This window comes from Manis javanica, chromosome 9 (genome assembly GCF_040802235.1).
Source record: "Manis javanica isolate MJ-LG chromosome 9, MJ_LKY, whole genome shotgun sequence".
In the NCBI taxonomy this organism is placed as follows: domain Eukaryota; kingdom Metazoa; phylum Chordata; class Mammalia; order Pholidota; family Manidae; genus Manis; species Manis javanica.
In genome coordinates, this window is record NC_133164.1 from 60,220,869 (window position 1) to 60,247,243 (window position 26,375).

Here is a 26,375-nt window from a genome sequence, read left to right on the forward strand (position 1 = left end):
CTTCTGAATTGAAAACACAGACAATAATCTATTTCTGTGCAGGGGTCTCTCAGGTGGCCTTGGAAAGACATGAACAGTTACGCAAGCAAAACTCCCTATGCCTTTGTCTTCCTTTCTCTCTCCTGCCCTGAACTCAGATTTCTGTTATTCTTTCAGCTAGGAAGCATCCAGTTCAGAGATGGCTCTCTGAAGGAGTGCATCTCCTTACAGCTTTTAAGGCTTTGGGGGGTAACAGTTGTGATACTACAGACAGTATCTTCCACTCTGTGGTTTCTCTTACTGACAGGAACCCTGCTAAGCAGACCTGGGTGCTGTGCTCTTCCTGACATAATACACACAGTCACCACTGTGCTGTCTTCCCTACTGGTTTTTTCTTCTCAGGGAAATTCCAAATTTAGTTCCTGCAAAAGATTGGATGGCAAAAGATTGGTCATATTGAAAATCTGAGTAGATGTGCATACTTTGAAAGGTAGAGTCTCTGTAGTTTCTTATTAGGTTAGGCAGTGGCTTATATTTGTGGGAGAAAAAAAAAGGAAAAGATTACTGATAGGTAATAACATCAAAGAGTTGATAAGCTGTGAATTGTGAGTCAGATCAATTTTAATTGTTTTTCTTCCTGGGCTGGATACAGCCGGAAAACAGTTGTTGACCAGCCTGTGCTGAGGCTTACACAATGTCAGAGACTCCTAAAGATCCAGGGCACTTTATACCTTAGCTCTTGGGTTATACACAGGTAGTCATATAAAGATTGCCATTGAACCAGTTGTGTTTTTAATCAGGTGTTTGATGTAACTTGACCTTGGCTATGCTTTATTTTTACCCAGGAAAAGTAAGAGTACCTGAGGAATTGCAGTTTCCTCATGCTTGCTGTGTTGGCATTGCTTCACAAACTCTCCTTAGTGTACTTAATCCAACTGACCGCTGGCTGCAGGTCAGCATCGGGGTTCTCAGTGTTAGTGTTAATGGTGAAAAGGTAAGCCTTCTGTGTCTTTCTTCTTTGACTTAGCAATTGCATTATAATTAATGCTGGATTTCTTCATCATGTAGTTCTTCCTTTTATACTGGGGATTCGGTCCCCCCATGCTTCACATTTTGCACAGGATCATCGGAATTGGGGTATTTTTCTTGGTCCCCCTTTTGTTGTATTTCCAGTGTAATAAGTGGGATCTGAATGTATTTCTAATTTTCCATCATTTATTATTATTCTTTATATTTCACTGTTATTTATTTGTAAAATCATGTGAATGGGCTTTTAGTGCTATTTAAAATACTGACTGAAAGCTCTGAGTTTCTGGTATCTACTTGTTGGTTTTGTTAAATGTAGTTGAATATATCTTACTGTCATTTATCAAAGAAGCAAGTTATTCTGGCTATGTATGCCTTCATTTAGTAAGTGAAGTCTTTTTCACTAATTTCTCTGGTCATGTTCCTACATGATCTTTTGAAATAACCTGGAAATACAGTGTTAACATTACCTCTTATAGTAAGGGTCTGTCATGTGACCAAGTAGAGCTGCTAAAATACTATATTCTTAATCTCTTCTCACAATGGCAATGACCATTTGGATGTCATTGAGTAGGGAGGGTAGAAATATGGTCAGCTACTGCTGCTTCGGAACTTCCTGCTTATATGACTGCTCTTGCAGATGGACATCAGTGGATGGACTTACTCTTCCCTCTCACCTCCCAGTAGAAACTTATTCACCTGGTAAAATAAGATTGGGTCTACTCATTCTCCTCCCTTTTCCCAGCCTTACCCTATGATTCCAAGGCTAGTTGGAAAACAGGTGACTGGAGGAAAGTATTGAGGGTAGGAGGAGGTGAGATTGGAGACCTCATTCTAGGGTCAGACAGAAGGTAGTGTTGTCTCTGAAATGAGAGTAGAAAAGAAGATCCCACTTGCACTGAAGATGGAGGGTTTGGAGTGAGTCATAACCATAAACTGGAAGACCTCGTGAAGACCCTAGAGATTAGTGTAACCCCTGCTTGTACAGCTGCACAAGCCTGGTCCCAGGACTGTGTCCAGTGCTGTGAAGGGCTGTCATCTTTCAAGGGAAGTGAGGGTATAAGTAACTGTTACCTCTAAGATAGACCAGGGGACACAAATTCATCTTACCATCATAAGGCTTCGTTATTTTGACTAATTGTACTTTACAGATATGAGTTACAAAACTTGGGTACTTTTGAAGAGGTTATAAATTTCTAGATTTGGTGGTTTGCTTAAGCTAATTCAGATCCCTTAAGCGAGTTGATTCTGCTTCTCAATTTCCAGTATGAAGCCATTTCATAATAAACCATGTGGCTCTTTTTTTTAAGGTGGACCTTTCAGTGTATCCTTGTTTAGTTTTCAAGAATAAAGTCATCATAAGACCTCATGCCACAGAAGAGATAAAAGTTCTTTTCATGCCATCCGATCCTGGGATTTTCAGATGTATATTCAGTGTTGCTTCTTGGCCGTTTTCAGCAGATGCTGAGACAATAGTACAAGCAGAAGCCTTGGCAAGCAGAGTCATTCTCACTGCAAGTGCTGAGACCCCAGTGATTGAGGTAATTATTTGTAAACCAAGCTAACCATTGGTTATTATCTTCCTATTCCAAAACTTAAAATTATTTCTGTTGAGATTATTTCTCAGATATACTTGCTAAGATGTTTATAAAGGAAAGTACAACATTAAACCCCATTTTCCAACTGATTTCTATTATATAATTTTATACGTACTTAGAAAATGTTCATATTCTTCCCCATTTTCCATAGCTGGAGGTTATTTACGAGCTGAAAATGTTTCTCTTCTACAGTCACCTATTTCCTGGAAGTGAAAAAACTTAGGTCTGGCCTAGTTGGAGTAATGAAGCAGTTAATTGAATTATATGTCTCTGTAGGACAAAGGCTCTCAACCTTGGCTGCACACTGGAATAACACTAGGGGTTTTAAATACCCCCAAGTGCCTGAGTCCCACCCAGACCAGCTAAATCAGAATTGGGGGAGAAACATGGCTAGGTATCAGTTATTTTTAAATCTCACCAGATGATTATAAATTGCAGCCTTAATTTAATAAACACAGCTGTACAAAAAGTATCTTAATTGATTATGAGTAACATCAGAACTAACACACTGAGCAAGGTTGGTGAATATGTGAGGGAAGTTGGTGAGGGCTCAGAACAAAGGAAATGCAAGGCAGCTCTTCATGGTAAATAAAAGTTCATTGATTCCTAATATGTGAATTGAACTTAACGTGTTTGTTTAACCACATTTAACAGGTGTTACTAAACTCATTCTACAGTTAATTTGTTGTTTCACCCAGAAAAACTGTTGCTGAATCTCAGTGTAGAGGTGGGGTGTGGGGGACAGGGTAGCCTCCCGAGAAAGGTGATTAGAGTCATTCAGGGTTTCTTCTCACAGTTCACATGCCTTTCCTTACCTTGTCCCAGGAGGAATGCTTAGTAACTTGACAGTTTCTATATTTTCTAGGACATGCAGGGGGGATGTAGAATTTATAGAAGTTCTTATATTATAAACTCCTAATGGTCTTTTTCTTTTTGCTTAAGGGCCATTTTATGTATTTCCAGTCAGCTCTTTGATGCTTGCCCTTCTCTAGGGCAGGGATTTCCAGTTTGGGCACTGTTGCCATTTGGGGCTGGATGATTCTTTGTTGGGGTGGGGCTGCCTTTTGCCACAGAGGGTGCTTAGTAGCACCGCTAGTCTGCCTACTGGGTGTCACTAGTGCATCTTTCCCCACTGCTGTGACAACCAAAAAATGTCTCCAGATATTATCAAATTACCCCCACTTGAGAACCAGTGTCATTACTTTTCTGCATTTCAATACATTCTACTGTACTAGGCTTTTGAACTTGTCCTTAAGTGGCTTGTATTTTTGTCATGAAAAATCACAACTAAGCAATATTTGAAAGTCTCATATTTTGAGTGGCTCACATAAGGGATATTTAGTACTACAAGGCAGTGGTCTCTGTCTTGTCTGTTCATTGGAATCACCTGATGAACTTCAAAAAATACTGATGTCTGTGTCCCACTGCCAGAGATTGTGATTTGATTAGTTTGAGAAGTGTTCTGGGCTTTGAGTCCAACAACAGACAAGTTTGGCAACCCTGATGTAAGGAATAGTTCAGTGTTATCCAGGCCAGTGAAGCCCTTCATGGAGGCATGGAAATTAGTGGAGTGTCTGGGCTCTGAAGGACCAGTGGGATTTAACAGGAACAGTAGTCCCCATGAGAGAGAGCTCAGAAATTTTTAGATACCATACTTGTTAAAAACTGTTAATTACTTTCTTAACTTGATGAAGGATCTCCCAGGTACCTACAGCAAACACAGTTTTCTAGTATGTGTACTATTATTTTGGCTAGATACATCCAAAGCCATGTCTAATTTATGGTCCCAGAAGAAATGAACGAGAGTGCCCACTATTGCTAACATTTGTTATTGTTAGCTTTTAATTGCTTGTTTACCTCTGGGATATGAAATAACTTCTTTAATTTGCATATTTGGACTATTTGTGAGCCATTCTGGTTTCGTCTTCTCTGAACTGACTATTCATACATCTTGAATGTCTTTGCCAATTTTTTCAGATGGTCCTTGTAGTTTGGAGAATAAGTCTTTGCTAATACTTATGCATTGTGATTATTTTCTCCTATTCCTTGACTCTTCAACTTTTTTGTATTTTTTGAGAAATTTAACCAGATTCACTGATTATGTATGTTAGCCTTTAAATATCACTAACAAACAATATGGTAAGTGGTTAGGTTTGTGAAATCTTGAATATATGTGTGTAGGATAAATAAAAGCAGTTGCCCTATGTTATTACAAATTAGTGTTCATCATGAAATTTCAACTTCCATTGACAGTGCCACATATAGATTTAAAAAGTGCTGTGTAATCAGTTTGGATGCATGTGAAGACTAAGCTTTCTGGGTGCTTGAAGACAGCTCAGAATATGTCACTAGTGCAGAAGCCACCAGTGGTGATGATCCTTCTCAGAGTTTGAATACTGCTGTTTTCTGACTAGAATACTCCTCCCACAGACCTGCTCTGTCACTTTCTCCAGGTCTGCTCAAGTCGTTACCTGAACACTGTGCACAGAACGACATCCTCCATCTATCCTTGCACTCCCAGTTCCCTTTAGTCTGCTTGCTTTTCTATTTAGCACTTTTCAGAATCTGGCATACGTAGTTTACTACTTTCTGTTACTGTCTGACCCTCTGCCCCACTGGAGTTTAAGAGATTTTGAGCGCAGGAGATTGTCTTTTGTTCACTTCCAGAAGAGTGCGTGGCGTGTAGGAGAGGTGCAATTAATAGTTGTCGAACTACTGATTCAACAGAAAGTGGAAACAGCATTATTTCTAAACATATATGGTTCTTAAAATATATTATGTATATATATGGCAAGCCAATGAACATCGTTATTTCATTCCCATTGCTAGAGCTATACATGTTAAATTTGGCCAGAAAAGACTATTAGGATCTTCTGTTTGTGAAACTGGTTTATGTACCTTAAAGTACATTTATAGTTTCTGCATGTGTTGGGAGTGTTTCACCTTGCCTCTGCCTCCCTCTTCCCAACTTTTGGTGAGAATATGGGTTGGAGGTTGGAGGAGGAAAGGGAGAGAGAGATTCCATGCTCTGGTATGTGTCCAGTTTACATTAATTTTTCTTATAGTTCTTTTATGTATCTTTTAGTTCTAGTTTCTTAGTCTGTATCCAGTCTTCTGTATCTTTGTGACTATTTTCTGTTTGCTTAGTTTTTTTGGCACCTGACAGAGGTGTTTGTTGATTTGTCAGTTTCTCCTATAATTTTACTGATTTTAATCTTGAATATTGTGCAGCTCTACTGTTACATGTATTTTGGTTTAGGATTATTGTATCTTCTCAATGAAATGGTTCCTTTTTAAATAATTATTCTCCTTATCACTGTTGTCTTAGTCTATTTTGTCTGATGTGAATGTTGTATGTCTTCTTTTATTTATTTATTCATTTCTTTTTTATTTTTCTTTTTTTTTATTCTTAAGGTACCATGGATATACAACCTTACACTCAGGTTTCACATGAGCAGCATTGTGGTTACTACATTCCCCCTATGATCAAGTTCTCACCACATATCCCATTACAGTCACTGTCAATCAACATAGTAAGATGCGGTAGAGTCACTACTTGTCTTCTCTGTGCTATAATTCCTTCCCCGTGCCCCACCTATATTATGTGTGCTAATCATAATGCCCCTTAATAGCCTTATCCCTCCCTTCCCACCCATCCTCCCAAGTCCCTTTCCCTTTGTTAACTGTTAGCCCGTTCTTGGATTCTGTGAGTCTGCCGCTGTTTTGTTCCTTCAGTTTTTGCTTTGTTGTTATATTTCACAAATGAGTGAAATCATTTGGTACTTGTCTTTCTCCACCTGGCTTATTTCACTGAGCATAATACCCTCTAGCTCCATCCATGTTACTGCAAATGGTAGGATTTGCTTTCTTCTTATGGCTGAATACTATTCCATCGTGTATATATACCACATCTTATTTATCCACTCATCTACTGATGGACACTTAGGTTGATTACATTTCTTGGCTGTTGTAAATAGTGCTGCAATAGGAGTGCATATGTCTTTTTCAAACTGGGCTGCTGCATTCTTAGGGCAGATTCCTAGGAGTGGAATTCCTGGGTCAAATGGTATTTCTATTTTTAGTTTTTGAGGAACCTCCATACTGCTTTCCACAATGGTTGAACTAACTTACATTCCCAACAGCAGTGTAGGAGGGTTCCCCTTTCTCCACATCCTTGCCAGCATTTGTTGTTGTCTGTCTTTTGAATGTTGGCCATCCTAACTTGTATGAGGTGATATCTCATTATGGTTTTAATTTGCATTTCTCTGATGCTTAGCAATGTTGAACATCTTTTCATGTGCCTGTGGGCCATCTGAATTTCTTCTTTGGAGAAGTGTCTGTTCAGATCTTCCACCCATTTTTTAATTGGGTTATTTTCTTTTTGTTTGTTGAGGCATGTGAGCTCTTTATATATTTTATATGTCAACCCCTTTTTGGATATGTCATTTATGAATATATTCTCCCATATGGTAGGATCCTTTTTTGTTCTACTGATGGTGTCCTTTGCTATTCAAACCTTTTTAGTTTGATATAATCCCACTTGTTCATTTTTGCCTTTGTTTTCCTTGCCTAAGGAGAGTCGTTCATGAAAAAGTTGCTCATGTTTATATTCAAGAGAGTTTTGCCTGTGTTTTCTTTGAAGACTTCAATGGTTTCATGACTTACGTTCAGGTCTTTTATCCATTTTGAGTTTACTTTTGTGTATGGAGTTAGACCATAATCCATTTTCATTCTCTGACATGACTCTCTCCAGTTTTGCCAACACCAGCTGTTGAAGAGGCTGTCATTTCCCCATTGTATGTCCATGGCTCTTTTATCATATATTAATTGGCCATATATGTGTCAGTTTATATCTGGCCTCTCTATGCTGTTTCATTGATGTATGGGTCTTGCATCACTACCAAATTGTCTTGATTGCTGTGGCTTTGTAGTAGAGCTTGAAGTTGGGGAGTGTAATCCCCCCTGCTTTATTCTATCTCAGATTTGCTTTGGCTATTCGGGGTCTTTTGTGGTTCCATATGAATTTTAGAACTATTTGCTCTAGTTCGTTGAAGAATGCTGTTGGTATTTTCCTAGGGATTACTTAGAATCTGTAGATTTCTTTAGGCAGGGTGGCCATTCTGACAATATTAATTCTTCTACCCAGGAACATAGGATGAATTTCCATTTGGTAATGTCTTCTTTAATTTCTCTCAAGAATGTCTTTTACTTTTCAGGATATAGGTCTTTCACTTCCTTTTTTAAGTTTATTCCCAGGTATTTTATTCTTTTTTGATGCAATTGTGAATGGAATTGTTTTCCTGATTTCTCCTCTTGCTAGTTCATTGTTAGTGGATAGGAATGGAACAGATTTCAGTGTATTCATATTGTATATCGTGTAACTTTGCTGAATTCAGTATTAGATCTAGTAGTTTTGAAGTGAATTCTTTATGGTTTTTTTATGAACAATACATGTCATCTGCAAACAGTGACGGTTTAATTTCTTCCTTACCAATCTGGATGCCTTTTATTTCTTTGTGTTGTCTGATTGCCATGGCTAGGACCTCCAGTCCTACGTTGAATAAAAGTGGGGTGAGTGGACATCCTTGTCTTGTTCTTAATCTTAGAGGAAAAACTTCCAGTTTTTCACTGTTACGTATGATGTTGGCTGTGGGCTTGTCATATATGGCCTTTATTATGTTGAGGTACTTGCCCTCATTCATTATGCTGAGGTACTATACCCATTTTGTTGAGAGTTCTTATCATGAATTGGTGTTGAATTTTGTCAGATGCCTTCTCAGCATCAATAGAGATGATCATATGGTTTTTGTCCTTTTTGTTGATGTGGTGGATGATGTTGATGGATTTTCAAATGTTGTACCATCCTTGCATCCCTGAGATGAATCCCATTTGATCATGGTATGATCCTCTTGATGTATTTTGGATTTCAGTTTGCTAATATTTTGTTGAATATTTTTGCATCTATGTTCATCAGGGTTATTGGTCTGTAGTTCTCTTTTTTGTGGTGTCTTTGTGTGATTTTTGTATTAGAGTGATGCTGACCTCATATAATGAGTTTGCCCTCTATACCCATTTTGTTGAGTTCTTATCATGAATGAGTGTTGAATTTTGTCAGATGCTTTTTCAGTATCTATGGAGATGATCCTGTGGTTTTTGTCCTTTTTGTTTATGTGGTGGATGATGTTGATGTATTTTCGAATGTTGTATGATCCTTGCATCCCTGAGATGAATCCCACTTTTGATCATGGTGTATGATCCTTTTGATGTATTTTTGAATTCGGTTTGCTAATACTTTCTTGAGTATTTTTTGCATCTATGTTCATCAGGGATATTTGTCTGTAGTTTTCTTTTTTTGTCGTGTCTTTGCGTGATTTTTGTATTAGAGTGATACCGGCCTCATATGAGTTTGGAAGTATTCCCTCCTCTTCTACTTTTTGGAAAACTTTAAGGAGAATGCATATTATGTCTTCTCCACATGTCTGATAAAATCAGCGGTAAAGCCATCTGGTCAGACAGGGGGTTTTGTTCTTGGGTAGCATTTTGGTTATGATTCAGTTTCATTGCTGGTAATTGGTCTGTTTAGATTTTCTGTTTCTTCCTTGGTCAGTCTTGGAAGGTTGTATTTTTCTAGAAAGTTGACCATTTCTTCTGGGTTATCCAATTTGTTAGCACATAATTTTTTATAATATTCTATAATAATTCTTTGTATTTCTGTGGTGTATGTCATGATTTTTCCTTTCTCATTTCTGATTCTGTTTATGTGTGTAGATTCCGTTTTTCTCTTAATAAGTCTGGCTAGAGGTTTATCTAGTTAGTTTATTTTCTCAAAGAATCAGCTCTTGGTTTCATTGATTTTTTCTGTTGTTTTATTCTTGTCAATTTTATTTATTTCTTCTCTGATCTTTATTATGTCCCTCCTCTGCTGACTTTGGATGACATTTGATCTTCTATTTCCATTTTCAGTAATTGTGAATTTAGATTATTTGTTTAGAATTGTTCTTCCTTCTTTAAATAGGCCTGGATTGCTCTATACATTCCTCTTAGAACTGCCTTTGCTGCTTCCCACAGAAGTTGGGGTGTTGTGCTGTTGTTTTAATTTGCCTCCATATATTGCTTGATCTCTGTTTTAATTTGGTCATTGATCCATTGATTGTTTAACAACATGTTGTGAAGCCTCCATGTCTTTGTGAGCCTTTTTGTTTTCCTTGTACAATTTATTTCTAGTTTTATACCTTTGTGATCTGAGTAGTTGGTTGGTACAATTTTAATTTTTTGAATTTACTGATGCTCTTTTTGTGGCCTAGTATGTGGTCTATTCTGGAAAATGTTCCATGTGCACTTGAGAAGAATGTGTATCCTGCTGCTTTTGGGTGTAGAGTTCTGTAGATGTCTGTTAGGTCCATCTGTTCTAATGTGTTGTTCAGTGCCTCTGTGTCCTTACTTATTTTCTGTCTGGTTGATCTGTCCTTTGGAGTGAGTGGTGTGTTGAAGTCCCCTAAAATGAATGCATTGCATTCTATTTCCCCTTTTAATTCTGTTAGTATTTGTTTCACATACGTAGATGCTCCTGTGTTGGGGCATATATATTTATAATGGTTATATCCTCTTGTTGGATTGACCCCTTTATCATTATGTAATGTCCTTCTTTATCTCTTGTTACTTTCTTTGTTTTGAAATATATTTTGTCTGATACAAGTACTGCAACACCTGCTTTTTTCTTCCTATTGTTTGCATGAAATATCTTTTTCCATCCTTTCACCTTTAGTCTGTGTTTGTCTTTGGGTTTGAGGTGAGTCTCTTGTAAGCAGCATGTAGATGAGTCTTGCTTTTTTATCCATTCTATTACTCTGTGTCTTTTGACTGATGCATTCAGTCCATTTACATTTAGGGTGATTATCAATAGATTTGTATTTATTGCCATTGCAGTCTTTAGATTCATGGTTACCAATGGTTCATGGGTAGCTTCTTTACTATCTGTCTAACTTTAACTCACTTATTATGCTGTTATGTACATAGTCTGATGTTTCTTTGTTTCTCTCCCTCCTTTTTCCTCCTCCACTCTTTTTATGGTAGGTGTTTCATTCTGTGCTCTTTTGTGTTTCTCTTGACTGCTTTTGTGGATAGTTGATTTTATTTGTTGCCTTTAGTTAGTATTTTGTTGGTCTGCTTTCTTTGCTGTGATTTTATTTTCCCTGGTGACATCTATTTAGCCTTAGGAGTGCCTTTAAAATGCCATGTAGAGGTAGTTTGTGGGAAGTAAATACCCTTAACTTTTGCTTGTCTGGAAATCGTTTAATATGCCCTTCAAATTTAAATGGTAATTGTACTGGATACAGTATTCTTAATTCAAGGCCCCTCTGTTTCATTGCATTAAATATATCATACCATTATCTTCTGGCCTGTAAAGTTTGACTTGAGAAGTCTCATCATAGCCTGATGGGTTTTCCTTTGTATGTGATCTTTTTTCTCTATCTGGCTGCTTGTAATACCCCATCCTTATCTTTGATCTTTGTCATTTTAATTATTATATGTCTTGGTGTTGTCCTCCTTTGGTCCCTTGTGTTGGGAGATCTGTGGGCTTTCATGGTCTGAGAGACTATTTCCTTCCCCAGCTTGGGGACGTTTTCAGCAATCATTTCTTCAAAGACACTTTCTATCCCTTTTTCTCTCTCTTCTTCTTCTGGTACCCCTATTATGTGAATATTCTTCCAGTTGGATTTGTCACACAGTTTTCTTAATATTCTTTCATTCCTAGAGATCCTCTTATCTGTCTTTGTGTCACCTTCTCTGTGTTACTGATGTCTGATTTCTATTCTATTAACAGTCCCTTGCACCTCATCCAGTCTGCTCTTAAATCCTTCCATTGTTTGTTTAATTTCTGTTATCTCCCTCTGGACTTCATCCCTTAGCTCTTGGAATATTTCTGTGTAGCGCCCTCAGCATGGTTATGACTTTTATTTTGAATTCTTTTTCAGGAAGAATGGTCATATTGATCTCACCAGGCCCTCTCTCTGAAGTTTGAGTGATTTTGGACTGGACCAGATTCTTCTGCCTTTATATGGCAATAGGAGTGATCGCCGGCAAGTGGTTCATGTGTCAACTGGGAGAACAAAGTCCCTTCTGGCTTGCTGGACACATTGTCTTTCTCCACTGTGCCCATTAATCGCACGCCCAGAGCACTCTCTGGGTTAATCCCCTGAGCTGTCGTCGGCGAGGCAGCCCTTAGGATAGCCTAGGGCACTGGCAGGGTTCACAAACGAGCCACGTGTGTTCTCCTGCGGGAACGGCGTCCCTTCATGTCTTCCGGATTTTACACCGGTTTCCCCTCCCTGTGCTGGGCAGCTAGTCACAGAGGGCAGCGTCTGGGTCTTGCATGGTTAGCTGTGCACTGGGAGAAGACTGTATGGTTGCTGTGGGCCAGGATGCTTCCAGGCTGTTTGCAGCAATGGCAAATCAACCGGTGTGCTTGCAGTCTTGGCAGGGAGGATTGAACAGCAGGCTGCTTATCATCATGGGGTCTTCAGTGCTGCGTTCCCACCCAGAGGGTTAGGGTGCCTGAAGTTCCCTAAATTCCCAGCATGCTGGGCTGAGTGTGCCTGGGTGATTTTATCGACCTGTTAAACCCTTGTTCCTTTAAGACTTTTAAAGTGCCTGCTTTTCTTTTGTCCCAGGTGTCCAGCTGAGGGGACTTGTTTGCAGTCTCAGTCTCAGATTTCACTTTTCCTTTTCTCTAATATCCAGTATACCATGTAATGTGTGTCTGTGCTCCCTGTGCAGATTACTAGGGCTGTTTATTTAGCTGTCCTGTGCTTACACTCCCTCTCCATTCTGATTCTTTTTCTCCCGCCGGTGAGCTGGGGTTGGGGGAGTGCTCGGGTCCCACTGGGTCACGGCTTTGTATCTTACCCTTTTCATGAGATGTTGAGTTCTCACAGATGTAGATGTAGCCTTTCTGTTGTACTGTATCTTCTGGTCTCTCTTTTATGAATAGTTGTATATGCTGTATTTTCAAAATTTATATGGTTGTTTTGGGAGGAGATTTCCAGTCTTCGCCATCTTGAGAAATCCTTCTGTCTGGCTGCTTTTAATACTGTCTCCTTGTCCTTTATCTTTTCCATTTTATTTATTTTATGTTTTGGTGTTGTTCTCCTTGGGTCCCTTGTGTTCGGTGATCTGTGGACATCCATGGCCTGAGAGACTATTTCCTTCCCCAGATTGGGGACGTTTTCAGCAATTATTTCTTCAAAGATGCTTTCTATCTCTTTTTCTCTCTCTTCTTCCTGTACCCCTATAATGCGAATATTGTTCCATTTGTATTAGTCACACAGTTTTCTTGATATTCTTTCATTCCTTGAGATCCTTTTTTCTCTCTCTGCATCAGCGTCTTTGTATTCCTGTTCTCTAATTTCTATTCCATTTACCGTCTCCTCTACCTCATCTAATCTGCTTTTAAATACCTACAATGTTGGTTTCATTTCAGCTACTTTATTTTTTAAGGTGTCTATCTTCCTCCTGAATTTGTCCCTTAGGTCCTGAATGTTTTTCTGTAGCTCCATTAGCATGCTTATCACTTTTATTTTGAATTCTTTTTCAGGAATTTTGGTGATTTCAGTCTCATAGAGTCCTCATTTTGGTGTTTGAGGAATTTTGGATTGAACAAGGTTCTTCTGCCTTTTCATAGCCCTGGAGTGATCAGAGTGGTCTCAGGCTAGTTGCGCAAGTGTCAGCTGGGAGGAAAAAGTCCCTTCCTGCTTCCCGGTCGCAGTGCTTGTGTCCACTCTCTGTGCGGGTTAACCACATGCAGAAAGTGGCCTCTGGGTAATCCCCTAAACAGCGGTGCACATGGTGGCCCTCAGGATGTCCTGCGGCAATGGCGGGGGGTTCTAGGCCTGCTGCGCAGGTTCTGCCACAAAGAATAAGCCGTTTTGTGCTTTCTGGTCACAGTGCCTGTCTTCGCTGCCTTTGCCAATTAACCTCATGCAGGGAGAAGCCTCTGCGTTAAGCTGTGTAGTTCCTGTAGGCGGGGCTGCCATCCAGGCTGGTCTGCAGCATTTGCAGGGACAGCATGTTTGTGCATAGGTGCCAGTGGGGAAGAAAGAGCAGTGGGCTGCTTATCGCAGTGAGGAACCTCAGGGCTGCTTTGCCAGCCAGGGGAATAGGGCGCTTGAAGCTCTTGAAAGTTCCCAACCTTCTGGGCTGAGTGTGCCAGGTCTATTTTGTCCATCTGTCCTTTCTCCTAAACCCTTGCCGCTTTAGCAGCCTTCTGACTGTTGAGAAGTCTTTTAAAGCGCCTGCTTTCCTTTTTTCCCAGGATATCTGGTGTTGGAACCTGTTCACAGTCTTAGCTCTCTGACTTTGGTTTTAAGCCCAACTAATCTCCAGAGAACCATGCAATGTGGGTCTGTGCTCCCAGGGTAGATTTGTAGGGCTGGGTATTTAGCAGTCCTGTGCTTCCACTCCCTCCCTGCTCTGATTCTTTTCCTCCTGCACATGAGCTGGGGTGCAGGGAGTGCTCGGGTCCCACCAGGTCACAGTTTTTTACTTTACCCTTTTCCGTGAGATGTTCACTTCTCCCAAATGTTGACTAGCTGGTATACTCTTACTTCTGGTCACTCTTTTAAGAATAGTTGTATTTGCTGTATTTTCAAAAATATATGTGGTTTTGGGAGGAGATTTCTGCCACAGTTCTCACATCACCATCTTTTCACTCCTTGTATGTCTTTTGTTTAATAATTTCCTGATATATGTGTTTCTCTCTCGTTATTTTTCAGTCTTCAACTTTTATTTTGTTATAATGTCTTTTTAAAAATTCCCAGTTTTTTTTTACCCTGACTTAGAGTGGATTAGTTTAATTTTTCTTTCATCCTAATTTTGCATCTGCATTTGTTGGGAAGTTACACAGTTTCTATTCCATCTTTTTTTAATTGGTTCCTCAAGTCTAAAGTTAATCAGGAGCTTTGTTCTAGTTCCAGTTAACACAAAAAGTCATTTTAATGTTGATCATTTCCTAAATATTTTAGTTCCTAATGGTTTTACAATACCCAAATTAATATTTTTTTAACAGGTTGACCAAACTATTTATACTTTATTTTGCTCACCATTGCTTCTTAAAGTTTGTTTTTCCCTTTGTGGACTCTGTTCTCTCATCTATATTTAAAATGTACTTATAATTTACTTCGTATTATTTCTAGTTCTTCAGGTGCTAATTCTTCCACTAGTTAGCTGTGCTGGTTCTCATTGGTTATTTTCTTTGCCTGGTTTCTAATTCTTTAATTGCTATTTCAGAATTTTTATTGTGAGTTCACATTCATGGAGGCTGCTTTTTGCTATGGAAATCTCATCTGTTCTGGTTTTTCAAAGCGTCCCTGCAGAGTATTCTGCATAAATGCTGGGGCACTGTAGCTTTCAGTGATGTACACCTTGGAACTCCTGTGTGTGGTACACACCTAGGATTTCGCTTTCTTGAAGATGACCTCACAGTGCCCACCCACCCCTGGGCAAGCCTACCTACTGTCTCCACAGACATTTTTCATTGTTATTTTCATAATAATTGCACTTCTTTGTATTTCTGCACTTTATTCAGGAAGTCAGACTCCATCCAGCTCCCCATTGCCGACAGCAAGCTCAAGGCCCTCTCTAATGTTCTAAGGAGGGTGTTGACACTCAGCCACCCTGGGAGTGAGTTAACACCAGATCTTCATGGGCCACCATGGAAGTTAGCACCCATTAGCCAGTCAGATTTTGATTTCCCTTTGTATTTGACTAGACCAAAAAGACTTACGTGTGTGTTAATATTATACAACATTTATACATGTGTGGATGTGACGAGCCTGTGTCAGGTTGGTCTCCAATGTTTAAAGAAGTCAGTCTCTTGTGATGATAGGTACTCATTTTAAACTTCCGATAAGTTTATTTTGATATCATTTAAAACACTTTCAGGCTTGTCAGAAGTTTCAACTAAATCTAAAAATGCCAACATATGTTTTGAAAGGACTTGAGAAGTCAATATTTTAATTATAGAACTCTTTGAAGAGAAGCTTATATATTTTATAAAATTATCAGTTTGTCTTAAGATCTAATATAGTCTTTTCAGTGTAAGAACAGCTACTTGACTTTGTTCTTTGTACTATATTTGGGTTCATTCTCAAAAAAAGAATTTAACTTTTATTTTTGTAGAAAATAGCAGTTGTAAAATAGCCTGAGGAAACATAGGTAAGTTTACCTTTAGTGCTATTTGTGGCTAGAAGGGGCAGTGATAATGAACATAAGCTGTGATATTTATTAATATTGGTTTTTATAAATCAGTCCTTTTTTTCATAATTAGGTGGAGACAGAAAAGAAAGATGTTCTTGATTTTGGTGATTTGACTTACGGAGGCTGGAAAGCACTCCCATTAAAATTGGTAAACAAGACACACGCCACTGTGCCAATCAGACTTACTATTAATGCTGTAAGTACTAATGTGCAGTATAGAACTGCTTACAGAGCACATTGATTTGGTATTGTAGACACTGCTAGTATCATTTAGTTAATTTTCCTTTTGAAAGTATTTTTGTTAAGGATTCTGTTAACAAATTTAATATTACACTGATATTATACTATTAGCCTTACTGAGATTGATTCTTATATTTCTTAACAGAATGCCATAGCCTGGCACTGCTTCACATTTTCCAAGGAACCTGCTCCTGCTTCTATGAAAGCTGCTCCTTATGCCGATGTGATTGCTCAACTGGCAGCTCCTTCTGTGATCAATCACATGATGCCTGCCAGTTATGATGGGCAGGTAAGCTGGCTGGATCAAAGAACTGGTTTAGAATTAAAGAGGAATTAAGTTTCCAAAGTATTTTTCTTTCATTAAGATTTTAATCTGAATGCTGATGTAAATTTAAATTTATTTGTTTTTTTTTACAGGATCCAGCATTTCTCATAATTTGGGTCCTTTTCCATAGTCCAAAGAAACGGATCACTTCTTCAGGTATCATGTTTGTTTTGTGAGTAATTACTTTACTCTGTAGCTAAATAAACTACAGAGTCAAGGCTTATTTCATATATCAGTAAATGTGAACACTTTGAGTAATTTGTCAAATATTCTCTATGGTTTTAAAAAGGGGATGGAGAGCATGCTTTTCTGGGGCAAATCTGTGGAATGGTGGATAACCCAGCAGGTTCCACTGAAAACCTTTTGGGAACCTTTTGGTAATTGATTTTATAACATTTTCCAATTGTATCTTTTTCCTCTTTCTCCTCTCTCTCCTCCACTTATTTCTGTTCCTCTTTTGAGTCCTTTAAAGAATCATCTTAAGATTTTTTTATAACCTCCTGAGGGCACAGTGTTGGATCACTCATGGCATTTAGAATTAAGTAATTCTCTGGTGTCTGAACTAAAAGAATTAACTTTTATAGAGATTCTAGACTCAGCAGAAGAATTTTTGGCAAGAGTTGATATAGAAGTTGACAGCCCATACCCTACACCAGTCATCAAAAGTATTAGTCTTCAAGCAAGAGCAGGAATAGCCAGGATACATGCTCCGAAAGACTTACAGGTAGCCTAAACTATCCTCATTGCCATCATCTTATGTTCAGGTTTATTTCATTCTAATTGTGATGTCATTTTTAAATGTCTTTTTTACCTCATCCTCTAGACTGTGCACTTGTTTGCCAGTATGACTTCCTCAACAAAGCAGCACTTACCTTTGAAAAATGCTGGGAACATTGACGTTTACTTAGATATCAAGGTAAGAATTTGTGTCAGAGTGCTGTAACATAGTGCTCCCTGAACTGAGAGACCCTGAATACCTCTCATATCCCAGAGATTGTGTGTTGGGTGTCGTAGGGGTCACACGGAGTACTCTATGTATACTCTAAAAGCTGGTGTTACTCTATGGAATTTTCCATGCTTTATATGTAAGAACCAAGTTCTAGATTAGTTCCTAAAAAATGTGTGTATTATCCTATGGCTAGATAGAATTGGAGGAGAGTGATCCACATACATAGACATTATTTCTGAGACATGTGGGCGAATGAGAGGGTGTTAGTGACCTGGAATTAGGGATGGGGTGGGTGATAAAGTTTGTTGTGTAAAAGTAAGGAGAAATCCTTTCCAAGAAAATCAAACAAGGTGGCACAGTGGTGGACAAGGAGGAAGGGAGATAACCTATCATTGTAGATAGAAAGGCACAAAAGACAAGGAGAGGAACTGAGTACAAGCCATATTTGCATAGGTTGGCAATTAGTAATAATTCAATAAATATTTAGATCCCAGATCAAGAAAATCACTTTTCAGTGGATCCAGAGAATCTATTCCTTAAACCTGGAGAAGAACATGAAGTTATAGTTTCATTTACTCCAAAGGATCCCAGAACCTATGAGGAAAGGTAATATAAAATTCTTTATAATGATATGTTTTCACTCACCTCTCAAAACAGTCACCTATTTAGCCATGGTTCAGTCAGCCTGAGTGATAGGGCATGTGTGCTGCTCATTGACTCATTGTCAGTTTCTGACTGACTCATTGTCAGTTTCTCTTCTTTTTGTTTACTAAGAATTTCCCTTTAAACCAACTGACTAGAAATTGAGAAATCACTATTTTTAAGTATATTCTGACAAAAGTAAATAAGAAATTGTGAATCTTGATGTTTCTCTTTAACTTTCTCTACAAGAACACCAACAGTTGACCTTGTCTGTTGTCAGTTTAAGATAATTCCCCCTACCCCTTCTCTATGCCTGTGACTTTTGGCATCCAAATCATTAGTGAATATCACCTTACAATGGTCATAGCACCATTGTCATTAGTACTTTAACTTGCTTGGTAATCCTAGCTTCGAGGCAAGCTGTCCTGAGACATATGTGGCCTGTCCCCTGCCAGGGCTACTCTGACCTTATCAGGGAAGAGCTGGCCTGCACACTTGTGAATACTAATGCCTGGAGGGCTGGCCCTCATTTCACTGGCTTAGTCCTTATCTGGAAAGCTTTCTAAACCCTTCCCAAGGTCCTCAGTGGTGTTCAGTAGTGTTCCTAGATCCTGTGAACTTCTCTCCCACGGTGGTGTAGATGGGATTGTGACAGTTTCTTTCCTTGTCTGTAATATTCTCTTAATTTAAGTTCTAAGGGAGGGAATGTCATTATTCCTAAACACCCAGCTCAATCACTTGGACGAAGGAAGAAGCGTGTAGGAAATAGTTACCAAAAGAATTGAATTCTGAACATTCAACTTAAATGGTTTTCTTTATTTTTTCTTTATTAGGATCTTGAAAATATTTGTGCAGCCATTTGGACCTCAATATGAAGTAGTATTAAAAGGTGAAGTAGTTTCCTCAGGAAATAAACCTCTTATCCCTGGATCTTGCTGCTCAGATATTCCATCAATTTTGTCCAACAAACAATTTCTGGCTTGGGGAGGTGTCCCTCTTGGTAGAACACAGTAAGTATGCAGTAGCAGCACCTAAGTGCTAAGATTTTGCTGTCATCACCTCATGTTCTCTGCTGTGTTAATTATGACTATGTTAATGTTTTTAGAATTGAGATAAAGCTATCTTGTATTCCTTAATCTACCTATCATTAATTCAGACATTTTAATTAAAATTTTCACCTTTTCTTAAAATGTAATCCAAAACAAAAAGAGAAAAGAGGTTTCAATTTTCTTTAGTTCTCTGGTGAGTTCTCTGCTGATTACCAAATTTAGGCAATTTAAAGTATCTTTGTACTTTCTCCAGAAAGCACTATGGAAAGGTAGGAAGAAAAGATAATCAGAGACATTGCATTCTGTTCAAGGAGCTTACAGACTAGTTGTTGGTAAATACTACATATGGTAAGTAAAGAGTACAAGGTATCTCTAATAGAGTAAATATATTGTGTCATAGTTTAATGTGAATTCTATCTCTGATCTTATTTTTATATTTGACTGCCTTATGGGTAACTGAGTTAATAAAATTAACTGGCATATAATACATAGGATAGTACTATTTTTTTCCTTTCATGAGCTTGGCAGCATAGCTAAATTTTTTTACCAACACTTGTAATCAACAATCTTGGTAGTTATTACCCAAATGGTAACTTTTTCATATATTACACTTTTATGTTTGTCCTAAATGTTTTGCCCATACATTTCTGTGGTACCTGAGAAGTATGAATCTTCCAGCTAAATCTCTACCACTTGTGTGAAAAAAATACTTCTTTAAAATTTTAGTCTTGTCCATGCAAGTAGAATCTGATTGTGCTTCTATACCCTAGAGTTCGTAAATCTGCTTACTCATCTCGGTACTCATCTGTACCTTGTCTTGATCCAAAAGCAGCTTTCAGAAGACACAGTAAGAGCAAAACAACTGGGGACTGATGCATGTGAGAGACTGTTTCACAGTCATCATTAGGTGGCCCATGAAGGTTCACTTGGAGACCTTGTAACTTGCCTTGAGGAGGGTCTTGGGCTTGGTTCAGAGGTTGAGAACAAACCAGTGAGTGTATGAGAGTGTACAGCAGGCTCTGCTACAGACCCAAAAGAGCTGTTCTTCCTGGGGGTCCTTTTAAAGAGAAATCCATAGAATATAGTTAGTCCCGAAGTAAACCACCTTATAGTAAATACATGTGGAATGCCCTCCTTTGAGGTGTTTCTAGGCTGCCGGCAAAGGCGTCCCTGGGTAGTCTGAGAGCTTTGGTATACCTAGAGGAATGGTGGGCTGCATGTTCTGTATGCAACTCTAGGTAAAGGCTTCTCCCAGCTGTCCTTTGGAAAACTCCTGAGTGGCAGTGAATGAGAGGTATTACTCCCTCTTCAGTGGACTTGTAGATTGTTGGATATGTGTGTCATAAGTTTTTGGCAACCAATTAAGATAGAATCAGGGCTGGCACAAATGTTAAAGGTAAGGCTGAACAAGGACATTTGCCCATATAAGCAAGTTTTACCTGTTTTGTACAGTTGAACCTGAACAGTGTCTGTGTGCCAAAATTTTCCTCAAAACATGAATTTGTGGTCTGTTCTAATACATGCACAAACAGTTCTTTGAAGCCTTTATGTTCTGTGCTGTGGAAGATAGCCAGATTAGTTTAGCTGTTCAGCTCAGCCATCAATGTCTTAAGTTAAAAGGAAGGGGTATTAATACACAGAAATCTATTGTATTCCTGTATAATAATAATGAACTACCACAAAGCAAAATCAGGAAAACAACTCCATTTAAAATTTCATCAAAAATAATAAAATACCTCAGAATAAACCTAACCAAGAATGTGAAAGACCTATACCCTGAAAACTGCAAGTCGCTTATGAGAGAAATTAAAGAAGACACCAATAAATGGAAATACATCCCATGCTCATGGATAGGAAGAATTAATATTGTCAAAATGGCCATCCTGCCTAAAGCAATTCAATGCAATCCCTATCAAAATACCATCAGCATTCTTCAGTAAACTAAAACAAATAGTACAAGAATTCATATGGAACCACAAGAGACCCTGAATCGCCAAAGCCATTCTGAGAAGGAAAAACAAAGCTGGGGGGATTACACTCCCTAACTACAAGCTCTACTATAAACCCACAGTAACCAAAACAATTTGGTACTGGCATCAAAAAAGACCTATAGAGCAGTGGAACAGACTAGAGAGCCCAGATATAAACCCACACCATATAAAGCCAATTAATATACAATAAAGGAGCCATGACTATACAGTGGAGAAATGACAGCTTCTTTGACAAATGGGTTGGCAAAACTGGATAACTACATGCAAGAGATCAGTGTCTAACTCCATACACACAAGTAAACTTGAAATGGATCAAAGACCTGAATGTAAGTCATGAAACATAAAACTCATAGAAAACATATGCAAAAATCTCTTGAATGTAAACATGAGCAACTTTTTCCTGAGCACATCTCCTTGGGCAAGGGAAACAAAAGCAAAAATGAACAATTGGGATTGCATCAAACTAAAAAGCTTCTGTATAGCACAGGACACCATCAACAGAACAAAAAGGCATCCTACAGTATGGAAGAATGTATTCATAAATGACTTGCCCAATAAGGGGTTGTCCAAATATATAAATATATAAAGAGCTCACATGCCTCAAAAACCAAAAAACAAATAACCCAGTTAAAAAATGGGTGAAGGATCTGAACAAACACTTCTCCAAAGAAGAAATTCAGATGGCCAACAGGTACATGAAAAGATGCTCCACATCACTAATTATCAGGGAAATGCAAATTAAAACCACAATGCGATAACACCTCACACCAGTTAGACTGGAAACATCAAAAAGACTAGGGACAACAAATGCTAGTGAGAGTGCAGAGAAAGGGGGACTCTGATACACTGTTAGTGGGAGTGGAAATTATTTCAGACATTGTGGAAAGCAATGTGGAGATTCCTCAAAAGACTAAAAATAGAAATACTATTTGACCCAGGAATTCCCTTCTAGGAATTTACCTGACGTAAACAAGGTCCCTGATTCAAAAAGACATATGCACCCTTATGTTTATTGCAGCACTATTTACAGTAGCCAAGAAATGGAAGCAACCTAAGTGTCTATCAGTAGATGAATGAATAAAGAAGATGTGGTACATATACACAATGGAATACTATTCAGCCATAAGAAGAAAACAAATCCTCCCATTTGCAACAACATGGATGGAGCTAGAGCGTATTATGCTCAGTGAAATAAGCCAGGCGGAGAAAGACAAATACCAAATGATTTCACTCATTTATGGAGTTTAAACAAAGCAAAACTGAAGGAACCAAAAAGCAGCAGACTGACAGACTCCAAGAAGGGAATAGAGGTTACCAAAGGGAAGGAGGTAGAGAGGGTAGGTGGGGAAGGAGGGAGAAGGGGATTAAGGGGCATTATAATTAGCACTCACAATACAGGTAGGTCTTGGGGAAGACAGTATAGCACGGAGAAGACAAGTAGTGACTGTAGCATCTTACTATGTTGATGGACTGCAATGGGGTGGGGTGGACTTGGTAATATGTGTGAATGTTGAAGCCACTGTGTTGCTCATGTTAAACCTTCATAAGATTATATATCAATCATTCTTTAATTTTTAAAAAACTGGAATGAGTATGCCCTTGCCCTCATGGTTTTTATGTACATAGGGGTACAGACTTCAGAAGTTACTGAGTGTCCTGTTGATACACAGTTTACCCTACACCTGATGTTGCTCATTAAGTCGAAAGCAGAAGAGAGCTCACTAAGAGACATCATCATCCTGGTGCTGTTTCTGACTATTGCCCTTCTTGTGATAAGATTTGTAACAAATGAGCAGTGTGGTAGAGATGTTTACTCTTAAAATACAGCTGCTACTCAGATGCCATACAAGCCTGAAATCTCACTTATATCTCATCTAAAACAAAATTATCATGTGCTGAAGTTTTTTGAATGTCAACAATTACATTAGTTAGGTTAAAAATTAGGGCATTGTCTTATTCCTGCTTTTTGACTTGTCAGTGGTATTTTTTCCCCAGCCATTTCCTGAGTGTTCAGTCTTTTATTTATTGACTTCACTTCCTCATGGAACATTCCTTTAAACTAACAGATGTATGTGTAAGCCCAATGCCAGTGCAGCGAATTTACCTAGCCTGTCAGGTCCCATGTGGACAGGAGTGGTTAGATGGCTTCCCTAAGCCTAGAGGAGCTTGCCAGTCCTGGAACAAAGGCTGTGCCTTAGTCTGTTGGCCACATGATTGCTAAAAGTGGGCTTCTGAAGTAACACTTCCCAAGCAGTTAAGCAGATATTAAACATGTTACTGTAAGTATTCAGCAAGGCACCTAGCTAAAATAAGTTTCTTTAGTTCTTCTCACCCCCATCTTGGTGCCCTGCAAATGATAGTAATTGTTCCTATCACATAACTCCTTTGACTCCTGCATAAGGATGTGGCAGCAGAGTTCATGAATAAGAGGTGCCCAGTCTGCTTAGAAATGAATCTTCCTATTCTCTTTCCCAATTGAGAGCTCCTAGGAAGCAGACAGAGGCTGTGACGGATCCGGGGGCTAGGAGAGGCCATGGAAATGGGGTGTGGGGGTGTGTGTGATGATGCCTGCCAGGTGCTCTTCAAAATGGACTCACCTGCTCCACGCCCCCATCCTTTGTAGAAGGAGGTGCTTGTTGCAAAGGGAGATTTGAAATGAGGTCTTCTTCCAGAGTATGGAGGAAAAATTAATATATAATTTGCAATGGGAGGGGGTGTAGTAGTCTCGTTGAGTTAATGGTTTTTGCCTCAATTCCAGATAGGAAGGATAATAAAGTTTTATTTTCTAAATGTAAAGTAGTACAAAGTGGTATTTCATTCTAACTTTATATTTTTGGGGTGCTAAAGTTCATAATTGTTTCATTTATTTATTCATTTATTCTAGTTTGTCATAAGTCTTATATAATTTGGTTTTTGTTGATTAGGATTTTAGTATTTTTCTCTTACTAATTTATGTGGACTCTTTATATAAAGATGTTAACCCTCTTTATTTTGTGTAGTTTTTTACTTGTTAAGGTATCATTGATACACAATTTATGCTCAGGTTTCACAAGAGCAATATTGTGGTTACTACATTCCTCCCTATTATCAAGTTACCACCACATACCCCATTACAGTTGGTGTCAATAAGCAAACTAAGATGCTATAGAGTCACTACTTGTCTTCTCTGTGCTATACTTCCTTCCCCTTGCCCACCCTCTATTATGTGAGGTAATCATAATGCCCCTTAATCCCCTTATCCCTCCCTTCCAACCCATCCTCCCCAGTCTCTTTCCCTTTCTTGGGTTAGTATATTCTTGGGTTCTGTAAGCAGGCTGCTGTTCTGTTCCTTCAGTTTTTTCTTTCTTCTTATACTCCACAGATGAGTGAAATCATTTGGTACTTGTCTTTCTCTGCCTGGCTTATTCACTGAGCATAATACCCTCTACCCTATCCATGCTGTTGCAAACCGTAGGATATGCTTTCTTCTTGTGGCTGAATCTACTCTATTCTGTATATGTACCACATCTTCTTTATCTGCTTATCTGTAGATAGACACTTAGGTTGCTTCCATTTCTTTCCTATTGTAAATAGTGCTGCGATAAACATAGGGGTGCATATGTCTTTTTGAATCTGGAATCTTGTTTTCTTAGGGTAAATTCCTAGGAGTTGAATTCCTGGGAAAAGTAGTATTTCTCTTTCTAGTTTTTTGAGGAACCTGCAAACTCCTTCACACAATGGTTGAACTAATATCATCCCACCAGCAGTGTAGGAGGATCCCCTCCACATCCTCGCCAACATTTGTTGTTCCGACTCTTTTCACTGTTGGCCATCCTAACAGATATGAGGTGATATCTCATTGTGGTTTTATTTTTTTTATCTTTTGGTATCATTAATCTACAATTACATGAGGAACATTATGTTTACTAGACTCCCCCCATCAACAAGTCCCCCCCACAAACCCCATTACAATCACTGTCCATCAGCATAGTAAGATGCTGTAGAATCACTACTTCTCTGTGTTGCACAGCCCTCCCCGTGCCCCCCACGTTCTATACATGCTAATCGTAATGCCCCCTTTCTTTCTCCCCTGCCCCCTTATCACTCCTTTCCCACCCATCCTCCTGAGTCCCTTTCCCTTTGGTAACTCTTAGTCCATTCTTGGGTTCTGTGATTCTGCTGCTTTTGTTTCTTCATTTTTTTCTTTGTTCTTATACTCCACATATGAGTGAAATCATTTGGTACTTGTCCTTCTCCACCTGGCTTATTTCACTGACCATAATACCCTATAGTTCCATCCATGGTGTTGCAAATGGTAGGATATGTTTTCTTCTCATGGCTGAATAATATACCATTGTGTATATGTACCACATCTTCTTTATTAATTCATCTACTGATGGACATTTAGGTTGCTTCCATTTCTTGGCTATTGTAAATTGTTTTGTGATAAACATAGGGGTGCATATGTCTTTTTCAAACTGGGCTGCTGCATTCTTAGGGTAAATTCCTAGAAGTGGAATTCCTGGGTCAAATGGTATTTCTACTCTGAGCTTTTTGAGGAACCTCCATACTGCTTTTCACAATGGTTGAACTAATTTACATTTCCACCAGCAGTGTAGGAGGATTCCCCTTTCTCCACAACCTCACCAACATTTGTTGTTGTTTGTCTTTCAGATGGTGGCAATCCTTCCTGGTGTGAGGTGATACCTCATTGTGTTTTTTTCTTACTTACTTATTTAGTCACTCATTCATTTTGTTATCATTAATCTACAATTACATGAAGAACATTATGTTTACTAGGCTCCCCTCTTCACCAAGTCCCCACACACACACCATTACAGTCACTGTCCATCAGTGTAGTAAGAAGGCTATAGAATCACTACTTGTCTTCTCTGTGTTGCACAGCCCTCCCCATGCCCCCTCTCCCCCACATTATACATGCAAATAGTACTGCCCTCTTTCTTTTTCCATGCCCTCATCCCTCCCTTCCCACCCATCCTCCCCAGTCCCTTTCCCTGTGGTATCTGTTAGTCCATTCTTGGGTTCTATGATTCTGCTACTGTTTTGTCACTTCAGTTTTTCTTTGTTCTTATACTCCACAGATGAGTGAAATCATTTGGTACATTGTGGTTTTAATTTGCATTTCTCTGAGGACTAGCGATGTGGAGCATCTTTTCACGTGTCTGTTGACCATCTGAATTTCTTCTTTGGAGAACTGTCTGTTCAGCTCCTCTGCCCATTTTTTAATTGGATTATTTGCTTTTTGTTTTTTGAGGTGCATGAGCTCTTTATATATTTTGGATGTCAACCCTTTATCGGATCTCTCATTTATGAATATATTCT

The 26,375-nt window shown here is 38.8% G+C and overlaps 1 protein-coding gene across 10 annotated transcripts in view; it reads left to right on the forward strand.

Annotated features, from left to right (window-relative positions):
- CEP192 (centrosomal protein 192) overlaps positions 1-26,375 on the forward strand; it is a 181,615-nt gene that overhangs the window by 94,121 nt on the left and 61,119 nt on the right. For all 10 annotated transcript variants that reach the window (XR_012121089.1, XR_012121091.1, XR_012121090.1 and 7 more), the window contains exons 20-28: positions 825-973; positions 2,316-2,546; positions 15,928-16,053; positions 16,243-16,386; positions 16,515-16,578; positions 17,007-17,146; positions 17,246-17,338; positions 17,859-17,977; positions 18,847-19,023. Coding sequence is in view for 5 of the 10 variants with exons in the window: in XM_073212683.1 (XP_073068784.1) it covers positions 825-973; positions 2,316-2,546; positions 15,928-16,053; positions 16,243-16,386; positions 16,515-16,578; positions 17,007-17,146; positions 17,246-17,338; positions 17,859-17,977; positions 18,847-19,023 (1,243 nt within the window). In the remaining 5 variants the exon portion in view is untranslated. The remainder of the gene's footprint in view (positions 1-824; positions 974-2,315; positions 2,547-15,927; positions 16,054-16,242; positions 16,387-16,514; positions 16,579-17,006; positions 17,147-17,245; positions 17,339-17,858; positions 17,978-18,846; positions 19,024-26,375) is intronic.